Source organism: Myxocyprinus asiaticus, chromosome 42 (assembly GCF_019703515.2).
Source record: "Myxocyprinus asiaticus isolate MX2 ecotype Aquarium Trade chromosome 42, UBuf_Myxa_2, whole genome shotgun sequence".
Lineage (NCBI taxonomy): Eukaryota > Metazoa > Chordata > Actinopteri > Cypriniformes > Catostomidae > Myxocyprinus > Myxocyprinus asiaticus.
In genome coordinates this window covers 14,898,842-14,919,354 of record NC_059385.1, presented here as the reverse complement: position 1 = coordinate 14,919,354, position 20,513 = coordinate 14,898,842, and the positions used below count along the sequence as shown (strand labels likewise).

The 20,513-nt window shown below is 40.4% G+C and overlaps 1 protein-coding gene across 2 annotated transcripts in view; it reads right to left on the bottom strand.

The window, feature by feature from the left end:
• Positions 1–2,884: 2,884 nt before the first annotated feature.
• The window catches only part of LOC127432505 (integrator complex subunit 2-like), a 35,971-nt gene continuing 18,342 nt past the window's right edge, over positions 2,885–20,513 (bottom strand). For both annotated transcript variants that reach the window (XM_051683655.1, XM_051683654.1), the window contains exons 14-25: positions 19,025–19,201; positions 18,435–18,543; positions 16,167–16,271; positions 15,330–15,494; positions 10,810–11,011; positions 10,589–10,714; positions 7,854–8,055; positions 7,272–7,565; positions 6,496–6,603; positions 6,185–6,290; positions 5,515–5,691; positions 2,885–4,913 (exon numbers count right to left, since the gene is read on the bottom strand). In XM_051683655.1, the coding sequence (XP_051539615.1) occupies positions 4,741–4,913; positions 5,515–5,691; positions 6,185–6,290; positions 6,496–6,603; positions 7,272–7,565; positions 7,854–8,055; positions 10,589–10,714; positions 10,810–11,011; positions 15,330–15,494; positions 16,167–16,271; positions 18,435–18,543; positions 19,025–19,201 (1,944 nt within the window). In that variant the 3' untranslated portion in view covers positions 2,885–4,740. The remainder of the gene's footprint in view (positions 4,914–5,514; positions 5,692–6,184; positions 6,291–6,495; positions 6,604–7,271; positions 7,566–7,853; positions 8,056–10,588; positions 10,715–10,809; positions 11,012–15,329; positions 15,495–16,166; positions 16,272–18,434; positions 18,544–19,024; positions 19,202–20,513) is intronic.

Here is a 20,513-nt window from a genome sequence, read left to right as displayed (position 1 = left end):
GATTTTCTACGGCACACATACCCGTCAGCCATTACCAGATGTGAAGCTGGTACTCGTCACAGCAAATTTTACAAATGGATGCTGTGCAGCAAGCAGCAAAACATGAAACAGATGTCAATTATCGAATCAAAGCGTGAGTTACATTATAAGTGCTTTCAGATTTCAGCAGAACTTTGCTGGGGACTGCTAAAAGGCAAGTGTTACTGGGTTACTGGGCGTCTTAAAGCAAAAAGACTCACTCTAAGATATCTAGATGGCAAATTTCCCACTTGAGTTGGTCAGAAGTGAGGATGTCCAGGAAAATAACTCAATATCTGGTCAAATGAGCATTTAGTCTCAGATGGCACTGAGCTGTTCACTGACCATCTGATGCATATTGCACACCAAACTGAAAAGCACTTTCTCGCTCTTGTAAGCTCTAATTTGATTGGCTGGTTTTACACAACTTCCAAAAGTAAGAGCACACAGGGTGAAAACAAAATGATAAACTCAGCAAAAAAGAAATGTCCACTCACTTTCAACTGCTTTTATTTACAACAAACTTAACGTGTAAATATTTGTATGAACATAAAAAGACTCAACAACTAAGACATAAACTGAACAAGTTTCACAGACATGTGACTAACAGAAATGGAATAATGTGTCCCTGAACAAAGGGGGGGTCAAAATCAAAAGTAACAGTCAGTATCTTGTGTGGCCACCAGCTGCATTAAGTACTGCAGTGCATCTCCTCCTTATGGACTGCACCAGATTTGCCAGTTCTTGCTGTGAGATGTTACCCCACTCTTCCACCAAGACACTTGCAAGTTCCTGGACATTTCTGGGGGAATGGCCCTAGCTCTCACCCTCCGATCCAACAGGTCCCAGACGTGCTCAATGGGACTGAGATCCATGCCCTTCGCTGGCCACGGCAGAACACTGACATTCCTGTCTTGCAGGAAATCACACACAGAATGAGCGGTATTGCTGGTGGCATTGTCATGCTGGAGGGTCATGTCAGGATGAGCCTGCAGGAAGGATACCACATGAGGGTGGAGGATGTCTTCCCTGTAACGCACAGCGTTGAGATTGCCTGCAGTGACAACAAGCTCAGTCCAATGATGCTGTGACACACCGCCCCAGACCATGACGGACCCTCCACCTACAAATCGATCTCGCTCCAGAGTACAGGCCTCAGTGTAATGCTCATTCCTTCGACGAGAAACGCAAGTCCGACCATCATCCCTGGTGAGACAAAACCTCGACTCGTCAGTGAAGAGCACTTTTTGCCAGTCCTGTCTGGTCCAGCGAAGGTGCGTTTGTGCCCATAGGCGACATTGTTGCCGGTGATGTCTGGTATGGACCTGCCTTACAACAGGCCTACAAGCCCTCAGTCCAGCCTCTCTCAGACTATTGTGGACAGACTGAGCACTGATGGAGGGATTGAGCGTTCCTGGAGTAACTCAGGCAGTTGTTGTTACCATCCTTTACCTGTCCCGCAGGTGTGATATTTGGATGTACCGATCCTGTGCAGGTGTTGTTACACGTGGTCTGCCACTTCGAGGATGATCAGCTGTCCTTCCTGTTTCCCTGTAGCGCTGTCTTAGGCATCTCACAGTACGGACATGGCAATTTATTGCCCTGGCCACATCTGCAGTCCTCATGCCTCCATGCAGCATGCCTAAGGCACATTCACGCAGATGAGCGAGGACCCTGGACATCTTTCTTTTGGTGTTTTTCAGAGTCAGTAGAAAGGTCTCTTTAGTGTCCTAAGTTTTTATAACTGTGACCTTAATTGCCTACCGTCTGTAAGCTGTTAGTGTCTTAATGACCGTTCCACAGGTGCATGTTCATTAATTGTTTATGGTTCATTGAACAAGCATGGAAAACATGTCTAAAACATTTTACAATAAAGATCTGTAAAGTTATTTGGATTTTTACAAAATTATCTTTAAAATACAGTGTCCTGAAAAAGGGACGTTTATATTTTTGCTGTTTATTTACATGGAACCAGAATTTGAGGATGAACTGTAATGCATGTAAACTACAGATATCAACATGCAGAATTGTATATTCTACTTTGTTTTCTTAGTTATATCTGTGTAACAGTCTGCACTTATTTTCTGAACTTATTCTAAACATATTGCAAAATTTGTGTGTTTTTTGTACTATTATTCACATAGGAAGCCGTGCAACTTTTTAATGATCTTTTTCCATGCCTGTCTATTATTGTGGTATAATCCATATGAGATAACTCCTGCCCCTAATCAGCATGTAAAAAAAGAAATAAACTGTGACTGATCACTTTACATGTCAATCAAATGGCTCTTCCTGGAGGTTCCTGGACAGAATAAGGTGCAATTCTGACCTTTTGCCATATAATCTAAGATCTGGCTATGCAGAACTAATGAGCAAATAACAAGAAATGACACTGGAAAGAGACAGTGACGTCTACACAACTGCTAAGGGAGGTGATAAACATTTTCATTATGTACAGTGAGGCTTCCGCATGCACTCATAAAAGAATAGAGGTGCAAGGAAAGGTGAAAGAGAAAAAAAGAGCAGAGAAGTTTTTGTGCGAAAAAGGTGTTTAAACTCGACGGTGCCTTAAAGGAGAAAAAAAAGGAGCTGTGATTTCTCCTTTGCTAGCCTGAGGCTGTGTTCATTGCAGAGTCATCTATACTGTAGAAGCAAAAGAGCTGCACTGAGAACCATTTGCACCATTGGACAGAACACTTCGGATGCAAATTTTGTGCCTCATTTCTTACCGAACAAAACACCACCTCCAATCACCCTGTAGGCAGATGTGCCCTTAGAAGTGAAGGATGTGCTGCAAGTTTTTATATACTCTTTATAAAGAAGCATAAACAGCAAAACAGACAAGAGAAAACAAACTAGCTTAGAGTTGTCTCACCATTTATTTCAAGCATGAAATATATACTAAGTGTGAGTTAGGGCAGATAAAAAAAGATAGATATGCTAATGTTTAGTTATCCTATTTTACACAGGCACATGTAGATGATACAGGTTTGAGTCCTATCTGCAACACTTTCTGATTGCATTTCACATCTCCATGGTGTATGCCTAAGAGGCAAACCCCCTTAAACAAAGCTAATGTGGGTAATTTTTATAATATCACAAAGTGGAGACCAGCTGAAGGGTCTAATTTGGCTCTAGAAAACGAACATTTCTGTATTTACAAGACTCCTCACCTATTTAAAACTTAGCATGACCTGGTCTTATTGCAAATGAAATCAGACTATTTTCTAAAGCTTTCGCACCAGACAACCATTGTACTGGAGTAAAAAGAGCATGTAAGTTAAGAGTTATTTTCATGCCAGTCATTGATCATGTAATTGAAAATACATAAGTGTTTCCATCTGGACAGCAGGCTCTGTTACAGCTTGGCCTGAATATGATCTTTACCATGTGACAAGGGCGCCCCCACATGGATTTTAATAAAACAAATAATCAGATGTGTTGTTGGTGCTTTTTGTTACTTATAGATTTGCTCTGGCAACCTAAAATCTGTTTTTATTAACCAGCTACTGTATATTGACTGCTCACTTCATTAGTTATTTGTATGGCTATACTGAAGAAAATATTTTGTCTTGTAATCAAAAGTGAGAAAAAGACGTTCCAAAAAAATGTTTTAATACAAATGTTCAAAATGTAAGACTAACATGTATACAAAACCAAGATGTTCAAACAAAATCGAGCCAACACATTTGTAAATTGGAGCTAAGAAAATACTCTTAAATGTTGGTCTAGAAAACAGACCGATAATATCACTGCTAAGTGTCCTGGACACACACGTCGCATACTCAAATACACACTTAACTAGCAAGCTAACACACGATTTAGAAAATGTCTACATTTACAACAACCTGCCTTTTGACCTGAATTAAGCCAACCCTTAAGGACTGGCCAGAGACTGACTGGCCCAATTCACTTTACACAAAAAAAAAAAAAAAACGTCAAAGGACATTTTGAGTCAAATATAGAGAACAGAGACATGGTGATTTTCATTGAGTCCAGTCTGCGTCCTCACAAAATCACTGCAATCTATTGTTTAATCCTTCGGTCCATCTTGTCCTGTGTCTTTATAAATGGTTGTCCATGATTTTGAACATTAAAAAGACAAGTGGAGTACAATTTTTGACAAAAAAAAAAAAGCATCAAAAGAGCTCTTGTGGTATTGGGTTGGAGATGTTGGAGAATATATATATGTAAAAATGCATAAGTAGACTAACTTTATATTGAATTGGCCCCACCGCTAACAGCTCCAATGCCTTTCCAATCAATGCAATGCTTTGTTGGTTCATAACTATAATTCTACGACCCAGACTCCTGTAACATGAGACTTAAAGCAATAGTTGACCCAAAAATAAAAATTCAGTTCCAAATCCCATGACTTACTTTCTTTTGTGAATTACAAATGTATATTAGACAGAATGTTAGGGACTGACATTCTGTCACCATTCACTCTCATTGTTTGGAAAAAGGATGCTATAAAAGTGAATGGTGAGTGAGGCTGTCAGTCCCTAACATTTTCCACAGAATAAAGACAAGTCATACAGGTTTGGAACAACATGAGGGTGAGTAAATAAAGACAGAATTTTCATTTTTGTGTGAACTACCCTTTCATTTTTATAAGGGAATAATACTTCAAGCCCCTTTAAACCTAACCCTACCCGTTCAGACCTGTCCATAGTCCCACCAGGACATACGTCTTATTTTTCTATTTGTCTGTTTTTGGTTTCACAGTGCCTGTGTGCTGGAGCTGATGATCTCCATGAAGGTGGCCTCTATCTGATAGCACAGCTGCACATCAGGGTCGGCTCCACCCAGCTCCTCTGCAGACCTCTTAGGCAAAGAGAGTTTGGATTCTAATAGTGGTATTTCCTGCGGCTTCTCTCTCAAATACTGGAGACCTAAATACAAGAGCACAGACGATTAGATCTTCCTTTTCACTATTGCAACTCTATTTAAGGAGAGTCGACGCATAACATAAAAAACTGAAAGATAGTTCATGGACATGGACAAGATTTTAAAAAAAGTATTAAAAAAGTTTTTAGACACATAAGTCACAATTAAAAATGTCTGCAGTACATACAATATATAAAACATTGTGGGACTATTTTATATATTTGAATGCATTAGGGAAAGAGTATCTTAGGTCCTGTTACACCATTTCTTACAAAGTTTTCAGAATTTGTAATCACCTTTTTGCCCCCACTAGTTCATTTTGAAAGGTTCTGCGATGTGACAAATACATTCTTATAAACAGAAATATGCACGAATAATAATTTTCTAAGGAAAAACTTTTAACAGTTTTAAATGAAGTACATCATCACACTGCAGGACAGCTGAAGCTGCTTGAAATCTCAACTCCCCACAAAACTACTAAAAAACTTTCAGCAATTTTTATCATCTTGTGTTGCATAAAAATACCTCACTTATAAACATAAGCAATTAGCAATGCAATATTACAATTAACAAATACAGTATGTCAATAGAAAAAGATCCACTCACGGGTGATGAGAGGGTCAATGTCTCTGGCCTTGGTGGTGACATCAGCAGCAGACACCTGACCCAGCTGCACCAGCAGGGACATGACATCATCGAAGAGGGGTGGGAAAGCCTTGCAGAAGGAAACCAGGCACGGCAGCGTCGGCATGAAAAATGCAAAACGCTTGGCACGGGTCAATACTGTGCAAGACAAAATAAAGTTAATAATCTTAATATATAACACAGAATCAGATGAAATTAAGGAAGATGCTTTTGTGAACAGGTGTACTGGGCAATATTATACCAAAAAGTGAGCCCATGTAACTGCACAGGAAATTGCAGGATTTAACCACACTCAAGACTCCATTCAATAAAACATAATAAATGGACGGTTAGTGCATAATTTATAAACACTGCAGATGAAGTTTATTTGTCGAAAGCACAAAAATGGCCAGCAGAGGGCAGTGTGCACAAAGATAATGGGGAAGTTGTATCTATATATATATATAGAGAGAGAGAGAGAGAGAGAGAGAGAGAGTAAATGTAAAGGTCTGAGTTCTCCAATAATCTGTTATTTTTAAACATTTTTCATAAAATGCCACCTGTAATAAATGAATAAGGAAAGAAACCAAGATGAAGAGAGAATGGAAGAGAGATAACGAGATAAAGCAACAGATGAAAGAGTTTATTCAACCTGTGAGGAGAGTACCCATCACACTAATGGCAAGACGTGCCACACTCAGGGATTTGGGCAGTGCGTACTGGGTGCACAGATGGGACAACAGCTGTATGGCAAAGATCTGTGGCAGGCAAAACAAAATTGCAATTAGCATCATAGCCAGGGCTTGCTTGTTGATTATATCTATTATATATATATATATATATATATATATATATATATATATATATTATTTTTAACTGTTATTGTGGATTTAGGTTGGAACTCTATTTAGAGTCCCAACTGCGTAAGTAATAATGTGGATGGACTCTTGAATGGTGGCTTACCTGTTTCTCCAGCTGCGGCTGGGCTAAGAGTTCTGGGATAAAGTCTAGACAGATGTGCATGGAAGGAATTCCTGCGACTGTCAGAGGGAGCAGAGCCTGAGGATAACCCTGAAGAAACATTCAAGGAACTCTTTTAAATCTCTTTTTGTGCATATAGAACACTTTGATCTCTCTAAGAATTCTATTAGAGGGAGATTAGGTATTCCATTAAAATTCTTAAGATGATAATTAAGAATTCCATTAGAAGAACAAATTGTGTCAGAACTATGAGTCTGTGTGTCAGAGACTATGAATCTCAAAGATTCTTTTTTTTTTTTTTTTTTATCGTTTCACACAAACCTATAGACTGATTGTTGTATTCTTAAAGCATGCAAAATATTTCCTTTAAGCTCACTTAATTGAAAAACTATTTTCAAGTTAAAATGATTCAAAATGGACCCTATTTACTTTCTAAATACAATAAACTTGTCTTATTATGAATGATTCATTCATGCACTGTATACCAAAGAAATGTCTTCATATTTTTCATAATTTAATAACTTGCTCCTACTCTAAAACTACTTTTCTTTTCAGCTGACGTCACAAAGCCCTCAGTGTTGAATACCTCCCATCCAACCACCTTTTATATTGATATAGATCATAATGGAAGTAAAAATGGGTTGTGAACGCCGTTACATGTCCATATCATGTTCAAGTTGTTCGCAAAATTGTGCATGTAGTGTGACTATCACTGTAACTGTGATGACTTCTTTAACAAAGAGACATACTGTAATTACCTGGAAATGCACTAGTTTGGCGATGTTGGGGTCTGCGATGAACATTTGGTGCAGCAGACAGCAGATGAGACACTGCACCTCCCTCAGGTCACTGAGCAGTCCGCCCTCTGTCTCACGCTCCCCCTGGGCACCCCGCCCAGCCCCTGCGTCTCCCACCTGCTTCCGCATGGGAATACCTGGAGCCGACTGAACGCTCCTCAGCAGGCTGTCTGCTCCTCCACCTACTCCCAGCTGCAGTTCCTCCTGTGGGGACGGTAAACAGACCTCGAGCAGGATCTGTACCGCTGCACTGTCCTGAAGACGCAAAGACAATACATGTCTCAAATAATGAATTACCTCGAGGGTCTGAGGACTGTGTTTTCTTAATGATTCTGATAAATCTAATTCATTTACTTTACTGTAGAAATGACAATTAAGTAAACGCACACCTTAGATTCAGAGGTGCAAGTTAGATGAGCATCATGTGCAACAACGTTTGCAAGGTATAAAACATATGCACATAATCAACAAACACAAGACGTAAGGCAACACAGCTGGCAAGTGACAGTTCACACTGGCCATCGGCAGTCTTGCTTGATCTACCTGAGCAGCCAGTAGAGCATTCTTCAGCTCCTCTCTGGTGACCTCAGGTGCATCAGGTTGGCCACTGAGCCCAAGGTTTGAGACGGTCTGACCCTGTCGCTCAAATTCAGCTGTCTCCTTCAGGTGAGCATTAAGATAGGCCTTAGATGCCAGCAAATATCCATTCAGCATGTGAATAGTGATGTCCATGAGAGGAGGACACCTGGAGAACAAAAAACATACACATTCATTCAGTAGAACTAACAGATACCATACACATCATAGACTGCATACTGTACGTGTGAGCAGAATGTATGACAATAGAACATATGTGCTTTTCTGGCATTTTTGACACTTTTATTGATAGGGACAGTGAGAGAAAGGACAAATTATGGGGAATGAGATCATGAAATGATGTAAGATTCAAACTTGTCTCTCCCACAAATGCACCACAGCTCCGATTTATTTATGTGCTTTATAGCAAAAATATATAACTTCAAAGAGTATTTGCATACATAAGCCACACTTTAGAAATGTATGCATGTCAATGCATTAGAATATCAAACCAAGGGGAGAGACAAGCTCAGTGGTGAAGACGCTGGCTATCACCCCTGGAGTTCGCTAGTTCGAATCCCAGGGCGTGCTGAGTGACTCAGCCAGGTCTACTAAGCAACCAAATTGGCCCGGTTGCTGGGGAGGGTAGAGTCACATGGGGTAACCACCTCGTGATCACTATAATGTGGTTCGATCTCGGTGGGGCGCGTGGTGAGTTGAGCGTGGTTGCCGTGGTGGACGGTGTGAAGCCTCCACACGCGCTATGTCTCCGTGGCAACGCGCTCAACAAGCCACGTGATAAGATGCATGGGTTGACGGTCTCAGACGCAGAGGCAACTGGGATTCATCCTCCGCCACCCGGACTGAGGCGAATCACTACGCGAGCACGAGGACTTAAAAGCACATTTGGAATTGGGCATTCCAAATTGGGAGGAAAAGGGGAAAAAATCCCCCCAAAAATGATATCAAACCAAGAGGCATTTACAGTCACTGGCCACTTTATTAGGTACACCTGTACATCTACTGTACGACTACTCATGCAGTTATCTAACCAGCCAATCGTGTGGCAGCAGTGTAATGTATAAAATCATGCAGATATTGGTCAGGAGCTTCAGTTAATGTTCACATCAACCATCAGAACGGGGAAAAAAATGTGATCTCAGTGATTTTGACCATGGCATGATTGATGGTGCCAGATGGGCTGGTTCGAGTATTTCTGTAACTGCTGATCTCCTGGGATTTTCACGTGCAACAGTCTCTAAAGTGTATAGAGAATGGTACAGAAAACAAAAAACAACCAATGAGCGGCAGTTCTGTGGACAATAACACCTTGTTGATTGTAGCATTGTATAGCCTTCATTCCTCAAAACAATGATTCACTGATGAGTTTCTAGAGAAAGCTCTTTCTTTTTTTTCAAATAGTGATGGTGCTGTTTTTTACATCAGTAATGTCCTGACTATACTTTGTGATCAGTTGAATGCCACTTTGGTGAATTAAAGTACCAATTTCCTTCCGAAACAGCAAAATCTGTACATTATTCCAAACTTTTGGCCGCCAGTGTATGCTTTAAAATTAAGACAAAATATCTGGACGCTTCTGGCTGTCAAACTTGGTGGCACAGAGTCATTATGATGTCCATAGATAATGTGATGGACTACACGATGTGGTTACTCTAGTGGAACTGACTTCATACATCTACTAAAAATAACCTTGAGACCTTGTTATATACTGATTTCATTCATTTTTATGCGTGTCTAAATATTTTCGGTGTCTATTTGCACACCGGTGTAAATAGCATCTACCACACAGTGCAGCTATTTGAACCCCAATAGTCTGGTGAAATACTCCGCTGCAGTGGCGTGGGGTAGAAAGACAGTATGAATGTGTAGTGTTGTCCTAGCAACCACGAATCCGCCTTTTGTCACACTCTTTTTCCCCATCTTATTTCCTGTTTCCACTCTTAATATTTCCTTTAATGCTACTTAAAATAATAGATGAAAATAAATATTAATGTAGATTTCATCACAGTGATTTTGTCACGGTGAATGTCGAGGAGTGCAGAGAAGGGTTTGATCCGGAGGCGGGGTCTTTCGGTCGCACTCGTTCCCGCGGCTCGGCATTGCTTGTGTGTACATTACATCACAGTATTACTAATATTGTAGTAACCATGTTTTTTTGGCAGAAACTATAGTTTTAATGCAATTAACCATGGTGTTACTACAGTAATATGGTGGTAATATAATAACCATGGTAAGTTTTGTGGTTACTGTAAATTTACAACAAAATACCATGGTGAAACTATGGTTACTGTAGTAAAACCAAGGTAGGGGTTAATGTAGTGTCTTGTGGGACACAATAAATCACAATAAACACACTGCAGTGATGCCCATACTGTATGTTAGTAAATAAAGGTGCAAATAGTATCTGACACTATTTGCATCAGAGTGCAATTAGTATCTACCATTATTTGCACCAGGGTTGGGGTGCAAATAATATCTGCCACTATTTGCACTGGGGTGTAAGTTGCACATACCATTATTTGCACCAGGGTGCAAATAGCATCTGCCAAATATTTTTGGGGGTCACTGTTCATGTGTGTTGTACAGCGTAAAAAAAAACAAAACAAAAAAATGTTGAGAGAAAATAACTGAGGGACAAATCTGCAGCGGTAAACAGTAGATAATCCTAAAGCGGATAATACCTGAAGACTCTGGGTTCACAGCGCAGAACAATGAGAGGATCCACCATCAGATCATTCTGAGTGTACCTCTGCTGCCGGAGGAGCTTTACTGAGGGCTGCAGAGCATTTACTGTCATCACCCACAGCCTGATGGGGGGGGGGGGGCGGGGTAAGAGAGACTTGGTTTGTGTGGGTGCTTAAGGAGATTTTTCACATTTACTGAAAGGCTGAGGGAGTTTCACCTGCGTGGCATGACTGTATTAAGTACCATCCAGAGTTTGTTGACTGTCTGCAGGATCCTTCGAGAGACGCCATCCTCTAAGAGCAAGCCCATGCTGGCGGTGAGAGCCTCTGCGTACGGGATCAGATCGCCTGCAGAAAACAGTGTCAGGTGCTCCAGGATACGCAGCAGCCTGGGACCACCGGAGAGAACATTCTGGAATGCTGGTATAAAATAAGACCAAAGAAAAAAAGGATTAAAAAAAGAAATCAATAAACTGTTTGCATAAGGTGTCCCCTCAAATTGCCAGTAGTTTTTTTTTTTTTTTACTTAATTATTAAGTACAACTATCTTGATATCTGGAATTTCAAAAAATGTTTTGTGTTCAGAATATTATATTTATATATATTATATTTTATTAAATATTAATACAAAATGTTCTGGCTTTTGCTCTAAAATTATATGAGATATTAAAGGATTTAAACATTCAAGTAAGATTATTTTCACTACTTTTGGAAACAATTGTGAAAATAATTGCTCCAAAAATCATAAATGTACAGTATACAGAGAAATCCCTGAAGATTATTAATATGAGATTTGATATGGACTCCTCAGAAGCAGCAAGAGATGGAGGGTCGTTTAACAGACAGGCCCGTGTGAATGTGAATACAGAAACACCTTCAGGATCATTCCTCCACAGGTTCTAAACTGAGTTGCACAATAAAGGTCAGACTACAACAACAAACTAGTCATATCATAGACCATAATAAACACTTGTGATCTCCTCCAGTGCCAGAGGGTCTTTAGGAGTCTCTCTAAGTAGAGTTCAGTAGTCCAGTTAACCGTAGTGTGAAATTTCATACAGCAGAGGTGTGCTAATTGCTTGGCAGAACCCACCTGAACTACATTTTGATTTTCAGATCTAGAGTGAGAGGACATACACAGCAGTATTTTGTCTTGTTGTCCATCTTAAGATGAACATACAGTATAGCCTACTTAAAAAGCTTAAAAAATAAAGTATACATACTGTATTATATATATATATATATATATATATACATATACACACACACACACACACACACACACACACACACACACACACATACAGTGGATCTGGAAAGTATTCACAGCGCTTCACTTTTTCCACATTTTGTTATGTTATTTTACAGCCTTATTCCAAAATAGATTAAATTCATTATTTTCTTCAAAATTCTACAAACAATACCCCATAATGACAACGTGAAAGAAGTTTGTTTGAAATCTTTGCAAATTTATAAAAATAAATAAATAAATAAATAAAAAAAAATCACATGTACATAAGTATTCACAGCCTTTGCCATGACACTCAAAATTGAGCTCAGGTGCATCCTGTTTCCACTGATCATCCTTGAGATGTTTCTACAACTTGACTGGAGTCCACCTGTGGTAAATTCAGTTGATTGGACATGATTTGGAAAGGCACATACACTATATTGCCAAAAGTATTCGCTCACCTGCCTTTAGACGCATATGAACTTAAGTGACATCCCATTCTTAATCCATAGGGTTTAATATGACGTCGGCCCACCCTTTGCAGCTATAACAGCTTCAACTATTCTGGGAAGGCTTTCCACAAGGTTTAGGAGTGTGTTTATGGGAATTTTTGAACATTCTTCCAGAAGCGCATTTGTGAGGTCAGACACTGATGTTGGACGAGAAGGCCTGGCTCACAGTCTTCGCTCAAATTCATCCCAAAGGTGCTCTATCGGGTTGAGGTCAGGACTCTGTGCAGGCCAGTCAAGTTCTTCCACACCAAACTCGCTCATCCATGTCTTTATGGACCTTGCTTTGTGCACTGGTGCACAGTCATGTTGGAACAGGAAGGGGCCATCCCCAAACTGTTCCCACAAAGTTGGGAGCATGGAATTGTCCAAAATCTCTTGGTATGCTGAAGCATTCTGAGTTCCTTTCACTGGAACTAAGGGGCCAAGCCCAGCTCCTGAAAAACAACCCCACACCATAATCCCTCCTCCACCAAACTTCACAGTTGGCACAATGCAGTCAGACAAGTACCGTTCTCCTGGCAACCGCCAAACCCAGACTCGTCCATCAGATTGCCAGATGGAGAAGCGTGATTCGTCACTCCAGAGAACGCGTCTCCACTGCTCTAGAGTCCAGTGGCGGCGTGCTTTACACCACTGCATCCGACGCTTTGCATTGCACTTGGTGATGTATGGCTTGGATGCAGCTGCTCGGCCATGGAAACCCATTCCATGAAGCTCTCTACGCACTGTTCTTGAGCTAATCTGAAGGCCACATGAACTTTGGAGGTCTGTAGCGATTGACTCTGCAGAAATTTGGTGACCTCTGCACACTATGCACCTCAGCATCCGCTGACCCCGCTCTGTCATTTTACTTGGCCTACCACTTCGTGGCTGAGTTGCTGTCATTCCCAATCGCTTCCACTTTGTTATAATACCACTGACAGCTGACTGTGGAATATTTAGTAGCGAGGAAATTTCACGACTGGACTTGTTGCACAGGTGGCATCCTATCACAGTACCACGCTGGAATTCACTGAGCTCCTGAGAGTGGCCCATTCTTTCACAAATGTTTGTAGAAGCAGTCTGCATGCCTAGGTGCTTCATTTTATACACCTGTGGCCATGGAAGTGATTGGAACACCTGAATTCAATTATTTGGATGGGTGAGCGAATACTTTTGGCAATATAGTGTACCTGTCTATATAAGGTCCCACAGTTAACAGTGCATGTCAGAGCACAAACCAAGCCATGAAGTCCAAGGAATTGTCTGTAGACCTCCGAGACAGGATTGTTTCGAGGCACAGATCTGGGGAAGGGTACAGAAACATTTCTGCAGCATTGAAGGTCCCAATGAGCACAGTGGCCTCCATCATCCGTAAATGGAAGAAGTTTGGAACCACCAGGACTCTTCCTAGAGCTGGCCGCCTGGCCAAACTGAGCAATCGGGGGAGAAGGGCCTTAGTCAGGGAGGTGACCAAGAACCCGATGGTCACTCTGATAGAGCTCCAGCATTTCTCTGTGGAGAGAGGAGAAACTTCCAGAAGAACAACCATCTCTGCAGCACTCCACCAATCAGGCCTTTATGGTAGAGTGGCCAGACGGAAGCCACTCCTCAGTAAAAGGCACATGACAGCCCGCCTGGAGTTTGCCCAAAGGCACCTGAAGGATTCTCAGACCATGAGAAACAAAGATTGAACTCTTTGGCCTGAATGGCAAGCGTCATGTCTGGAGGAAACCAGGCACCGCTCATCACCTGGCCAATACCATCCCTACAGTGAAGCATAGTGGTGGCAGCATCATGCTGTGGGGATGTTTTTCAGCGGCAGCAACTGGGAGACTAGTCAGGATCGAGGGAAAGATGAATGCAGCAATGTACAGAGACATCCTTGATGAAAACCTGCTCCAGAGTGCTCTGGACCTCAGACTGGGGTGAAGGTTTATCTTCCAACAGGACAACGACCCTAAGCACACAGCCAAGATAACAAAGGAGTGGCACCGGGACAACTCTGTGAATGTCCTTGAGTGGCCCAGCCAGAGCCCAGACTTGAACCCGATTGAACATCTCTGGAGAGATCTGAAAATGGCTGTGCACCGACGCTCCCCATCCAACCTGATGGAGCTTGAGAGGTCCTGCAAAGAAGAATGGGAGAAACTGCCCAAAAATTGGTGTGCCAAGCTTGCAGCATCATACTCAAGACTTGAGGCTGTAATTGGTGCCAAAGGTGCTTCAACAAAGTATTGAGCAAAGGCTGTGAATACTTATGTACATGTGATTATTTTATTTTCGTTTTTTTATTTTTAATAAATTTGCAAAGATTTCAAACAAACTTCTTTCACGTTGTCATTATGGGGTATTGTTTGTAGAATTTTGAGGAAAATAATGAATTTAATCCATTTTGGAATAAGGCTGTAACATAACAAAATGTGGAAAAAGTGAAGCGCTGTGAACAGATCAAGAAAAGCACACTTGTTATTTTATTTGCTCCCTTGGCAAATAGTTTTTTTACTTGCTTTAAGATTAATTTTGTCAAAATTAATTTGATAACAAGACTTCTTACGAACATCATAATGTCAATTCATCTTGTTTTAATTGTTTCAATTTTATACTAGGAAAAAAAAAATAGAGTGAGAAAAGTTTTTGCAGATTATGCCTAAATTCTGAAGTCAGGAATTCGTTTTTTTGTTTTTTTTACAATTTTCTCATTTAAATAAGCAAGAGAGAGAGAGAGAGAGAGAGAGTGTGTATGCTTACATAGCTATAGTTTGGGGACAATTTGCACCTAAAAGTGAAAATAATCCTCCCTTTGGTGTCATTTTGGGATGTCCTCATTTGAAAAAACAATCTATGCTAATTAAAATTTTATTTGTAAAATTCTAACAATGCAAAACATCTTCTGCAAGGGTTAGGGTGTGTGTTAGTTTATAGTAATTATAGTTAGCTTTACATAAAAACAATAAATGTCTTTGATGTGTCCCTATTTAAATAGCTGAGCAAATGTGTGTGTGCATGCTCATACCCTCTCGTAACTGTGTCTGTGAGTATTTGCAGGATGAGGAGGTCAGCAGCATCTTCCTCAGTAAGGGCAGAGTGCCAGTCACTTCTTCTTCACTGATCCAGTCCTCCACCATGCATAGGTGAGGGTAGTTTGTGGCCAGCAGCCGTAGCAGAGCAGAGTGAAGGCCTGAGAATGGAGGAAAAGAGAAGAAGAGTATTAGGGAAGGAATATGACTAACAATCTTTTTAGGTCAAAACGTATTTTTTTGCACCCTAAATAAAGATAGAATTTTTTTTAACTTGATTATTTTATTAGAATAATAATTTCCTCAACCAATTATTTACTCATAATGAAGATCGACATTAATCACAATCTACGGTGAAAAACTACTGTGCTGAAAATCAGAGAATCAGACAGGAAAACAGTTTGATGTGCTATGCAAACTTACTCGACTATTAACAATGCAAAGCTCAGTCTATAGTTTATAAAAACTAATATGCAAAACATGGGTCATTCAGAAATGGTTACGGTAATAACAGCAGACATGCATAATCAGTATTCATCAACTTGGCCTGACCTGATGAACAACAAACTGAACTACCCTGGTAAGTTTCAAATGCAAAGAAGTTGGCACTTCATAACAGAGGTTATTTACAAAGTGTTTAAGGTTCAGTCACAACAACAGCCTGTTTAATCCTACAGGTCACAGAGAGAGGATGGAAAATGGTCATGTAAAAACTAAATTATGATCATTTTGGTGCAAGAAAGCATGACACATTATAAGTGGACTTTTGGGAACAAAAATAAAAACACAACAAAAGTGCATAACATGGTCTCTTTAAAACAGGTGTCCTTTACCTCCCAACTCCTGCTGTAGTCCCTGTGCCTGATGGATGAGGTGTTTGATGGGGATCTGGTCCATGAGGGCCGGTGAGTATGATTTTGGCTTCTTCTGCATCAGTGCTGTGAGGAAGGAATGCTCAGTTATAAAAATAGGCCTCTATGGTGCGGCTCATGTACAAGGGATTTTTCATTGTATTCAGTTCATTAGCACAGCCAGAGGGCATCATTACTCCAGAATGATAGAGGAGAAAAGAGGGAGAGAGATTAAATAAGCACAGCACTCTGGGAAGGGCAGTATGCATAAACAGTGAAGAGTAACTGCTGTAATAACTGATGAGCGGCTTCCAAAGCAAAGTCAAACCACAGGTGATTGGTGCGAGTCTGAAAATGTAATATGCCGGCGAGGGAAGAAAAGCTGCATCGCTCTCATCCCAATATTACAGCTGCACTCTCAGTGGAGAGACATAAACTTGTGTATGCTTGCATGTCCCAGATTAGCTGTAGTTGAAGTGATTATGGTAGGTTTTGCTTAGAAAGTATCATTTTATAAATGCACTGATTAAATACAAATAAAGAATGGAATAAGGGGGGCCGCTATATCACGAAAAAGTTGAACTTTTCTTCCTTTTTTTTCCTCCCCTTTTCGGAATGCCCAATTCCCAATGCGCTCTAAGTCCTCGTGGTGGCGTAGTGACTCGCCTCAATCCGGGTGGCGGACGATGAATCTCAGTTGCCTCCGCGTCTGAGACCGTCAATCCACGCATCTTATCACGTGGCATGTTGAGCGCTTTACCGCGGAGACGTAGCATGCGTGTGGAGGCCCACGCTATTCTCCGCGGCATCCACGCACAACTCACCACACGCCCCACTGAGAGCGAGAGCCTCATTATAGCGACCACGAGGAGGTTAACCCAACGTGACTCTACCCTGCATAACAACCGGGCCAATTTGGTTGCTTAGGAGACCTGACTGGAGTCACTCAGCACGCCCTGGATTCGAACTTGCGACTCCAGGTGTGGTAGTCAGCGTCAATACTCGTTGAGCTACCCAGGCCCCTAATCTGAACTTTTCTAATATAACTAACACTTTGCATTTATGTTATTATGTTATTTATGCGTTATAGTGCCACCTACATTTCAGATCTGTCTTTTGAGATGGAATGTGAGAAAAAACATTTTCTAGTGCTTGCTGCATCTAGTGGAATGAAATAAGACTTTTCAAAGTAAGCTAGTGTGAACAGTACAAGAATTAAATGTTTACAAAGTTGGGGGGGGCGGGGAATTTTTTTTTTTTTTTTCAAATCTTTCGGTTTATCATAAGATTATAGACACATTCAACACTATTTATGATTAATTGGAGTCTTTTTTTTTATTTAGGGGGATTTCTGAACAAATCTGACACATTATTTTGCCTTTAGTCCACAGTATGTGTGAATGGAAAGCTTTTTAATTTGAGTGTGAAAAACGGCAAACGACGAAATGTATCAGAGTTTAACAGGTTAAGGGGCAATATTTGCACCCACAAACATTTTTTTACCTTTAAGAGTGCATATATTTTCCTAACCATTTGAAAACACACAGCATGTTGACCATTTATGCCACTTTCATAGAATAAATTAAACAATTATAGCTTACCTATGATAAAATAAAAAAATAAATAAAAACATCATCGTAGCTGTAAGTAATGCCAAAAATATTTTACCACTATATACATTCTGTAAGGATACACTTTAAATAATTGGCCGGTCCCAATTAATAATTGCAAATCTCAGTCTACCGTCATGGTAGATTTTGATGTAACTACTGTTTCAAGTTTTTAAGTAATTAGGAGTGTTTGCTACACATTCACCATTTCAGAGCTAATTTTAGTTTTTTTTTTTTTTCATCAAAAAGCACTTCATATTAGCTCCACATTCAACGACACTCACCACTGAGACAGCAAATACAGATATCTGACAGCTAAAGGTCACAACAATATCTGCAGAGGCACCAAGCCCACACTAAACCCTTAACTATCTAGGCAGGATATATTTTGAACTATGTATTATGAACTAAATCAAATGTAACAGATACAAAAAATAAAAAAACCACACACATCACAAGGATGATTTTTTTGCATTAAAAAAATAGGCATTTTTGCACCGAACCCTGGTTAATGTCTGATCCTGCAGGGCAAAAATCACACACACAAAGGACGTATGATCAATAAGTTTATGATTTACTAAAACATAAACCTGATTTGAATGTGTTAGGAGAGTGTGTTATATCAGTGTGCTATACTGACCCAATGTCTTTGTATTAGTGAGAAGAGCTTCCTCATAGGACAAGATATAGTAGAGAATCAGCAATTGAGTGGTGATGGTATACTGTGACCGAACCTTCCCTCCATCTCCCTGACAGAGAGAGAGAGAGAGTGAGAGAGAGAGAGAGAGAGAGAGAGAGTCAAACATAGGTTAAAAGAAACAGAAGGCACAGGAATAAATGGCTTTGATCTGTTTTGGACAGTCCTAAAAACTGAATGTATGAATTTATAGCAAAGCTTTAATACAAAATCATTAAACATCATACGTTTTAAAGTGTTTTTTCATAGATGCATCAATTAAATGGATTCAAAGTCTATTCTCTGAATTTTGAAATGCATGGTTTTGTACATACAGGAACATGCGTATGCTTTTGTCTAAAAATATCTTTTAATAATCTCTTTCCTCCTGATCTGAGTAGGCTCATTTTTGTGACTGCAGGGAAGTCATTTATCATAGTTAAAAAAAAACTTATATCACACCGCAGTAACTTTCCAAATGATTTGCCATTTTTAGATGATTTTGCAATTCATGCAAGTCTTGTGATCAAAATGATGCTCTTAGCTCCACTTACCCCTGCCAAGCCTTGGAACACATTAAGGATCTCCTGCTCTGTGATTGGCTGGTTGGTGGCCTCAGGGTTGGTCTTGGAAGCAGGGGTCAGTATAGAGTTAATGTAAACATCAATTAATGGAAGCAGCTGAGTGTGGAGCGGAGTGGTCGTCTCACACAGCTGTCTGAAGATCCAATCCTAAAAACAGAGGAAAAAAAAAACATTTCAAACACGAATAATATATGAATCAAAGGGTTGGATGGACGAAGGGAAGGAAGTAAAGGAAAGAAAGAAAAATAAAGAAGACACAATTGCACAGAATAAGTGAATTATCCAATCATCTACCTTGGGCACTTAGGTGATTAAATCATCTTTCCAGCTGAACAGATCAATAGCTATAACATGCCGTACTGACTAGTGGAGGCAGATTCCAGTCTTTAAGGCTGACGATGTAATTGTGAGGAAACATTCTGGCAATGCACTACCACATTCAAAAACCAAGTCCTTAATTAAATCAATGGAATGTCTTTTCATGATTCAGGAGAGGAGGGAGCCAGTCAAACAGATAATAGAAACCAAAGGATTAAATCAATACTTGCACTGAGCAGAGTCAAGAGTAATGTAGTGTAGTCAGTATGGTGAGGTTTTCCCAGACACAAGAGGACAGAACAGGGCAGAATAGAGTAGAATAGAATAGAACACGAAGGAATAGATCGTACAGAAAAGAACAGAACACAAAGGAATAGAATAGTACAGAACAAAAGAGAATAGAATAGGACAATACAGGGAAAAAAAAGAGAACACAAAAGGAGATTAAAAAAAAAACAATTTTATAGAACAAACCAAGTGAGCCTGGGTAGCTCAGTGAGTAAAGACGCTGACTACCACCCCTGGTGTCGCAAGTTCGAATCCAGGGCGTGCTGAGTGACTCCAGCCAGGTCTCCTAAGCAACCAATTTGGCCCGGTTGCTAGGGAGGGTAGAGTCACATGGGGTAACCTCATCGTGGTCGCTATAATGTGGTTCTCGCTCTCAGTGGGGTGCGTGGTGAGTTGGGCGTGGATGCTACGGAGAATAACGTATCCTCCACGCATGCTACGTCTCCGCGGTAACGCACTCAACAAGCCATGTGATAAGATGCGTGGATTGACTGTCTCAGACGTGGAGGAAAATGAGATTCATCCTCCGCCACCCGGATTGAGGCGAGTCATTACGCCACCACGAGGACTTAGAGCGCATTGGGAACTGGGCATTCCAAATTAGAAGAAAAAAAAAAGAAAAGAAAAAAATGTAATGGAACAGAACAAAACAGAATGGAATAGAAAAAAAGATAAAACAAAAAAATGGAATAGAACAAAGTAAACACAAAAGAAAACAACAGAAAATAACAGGACACAATAGAATAGAATACTACAGAACAAAGTAGAATTGAATCAGAAAAAATGAAAAAAATTAAACAAGCTGTGGCGGAATGATCCACCCATCTGGCTCGTCATCGTCGCCCCGCCTCTT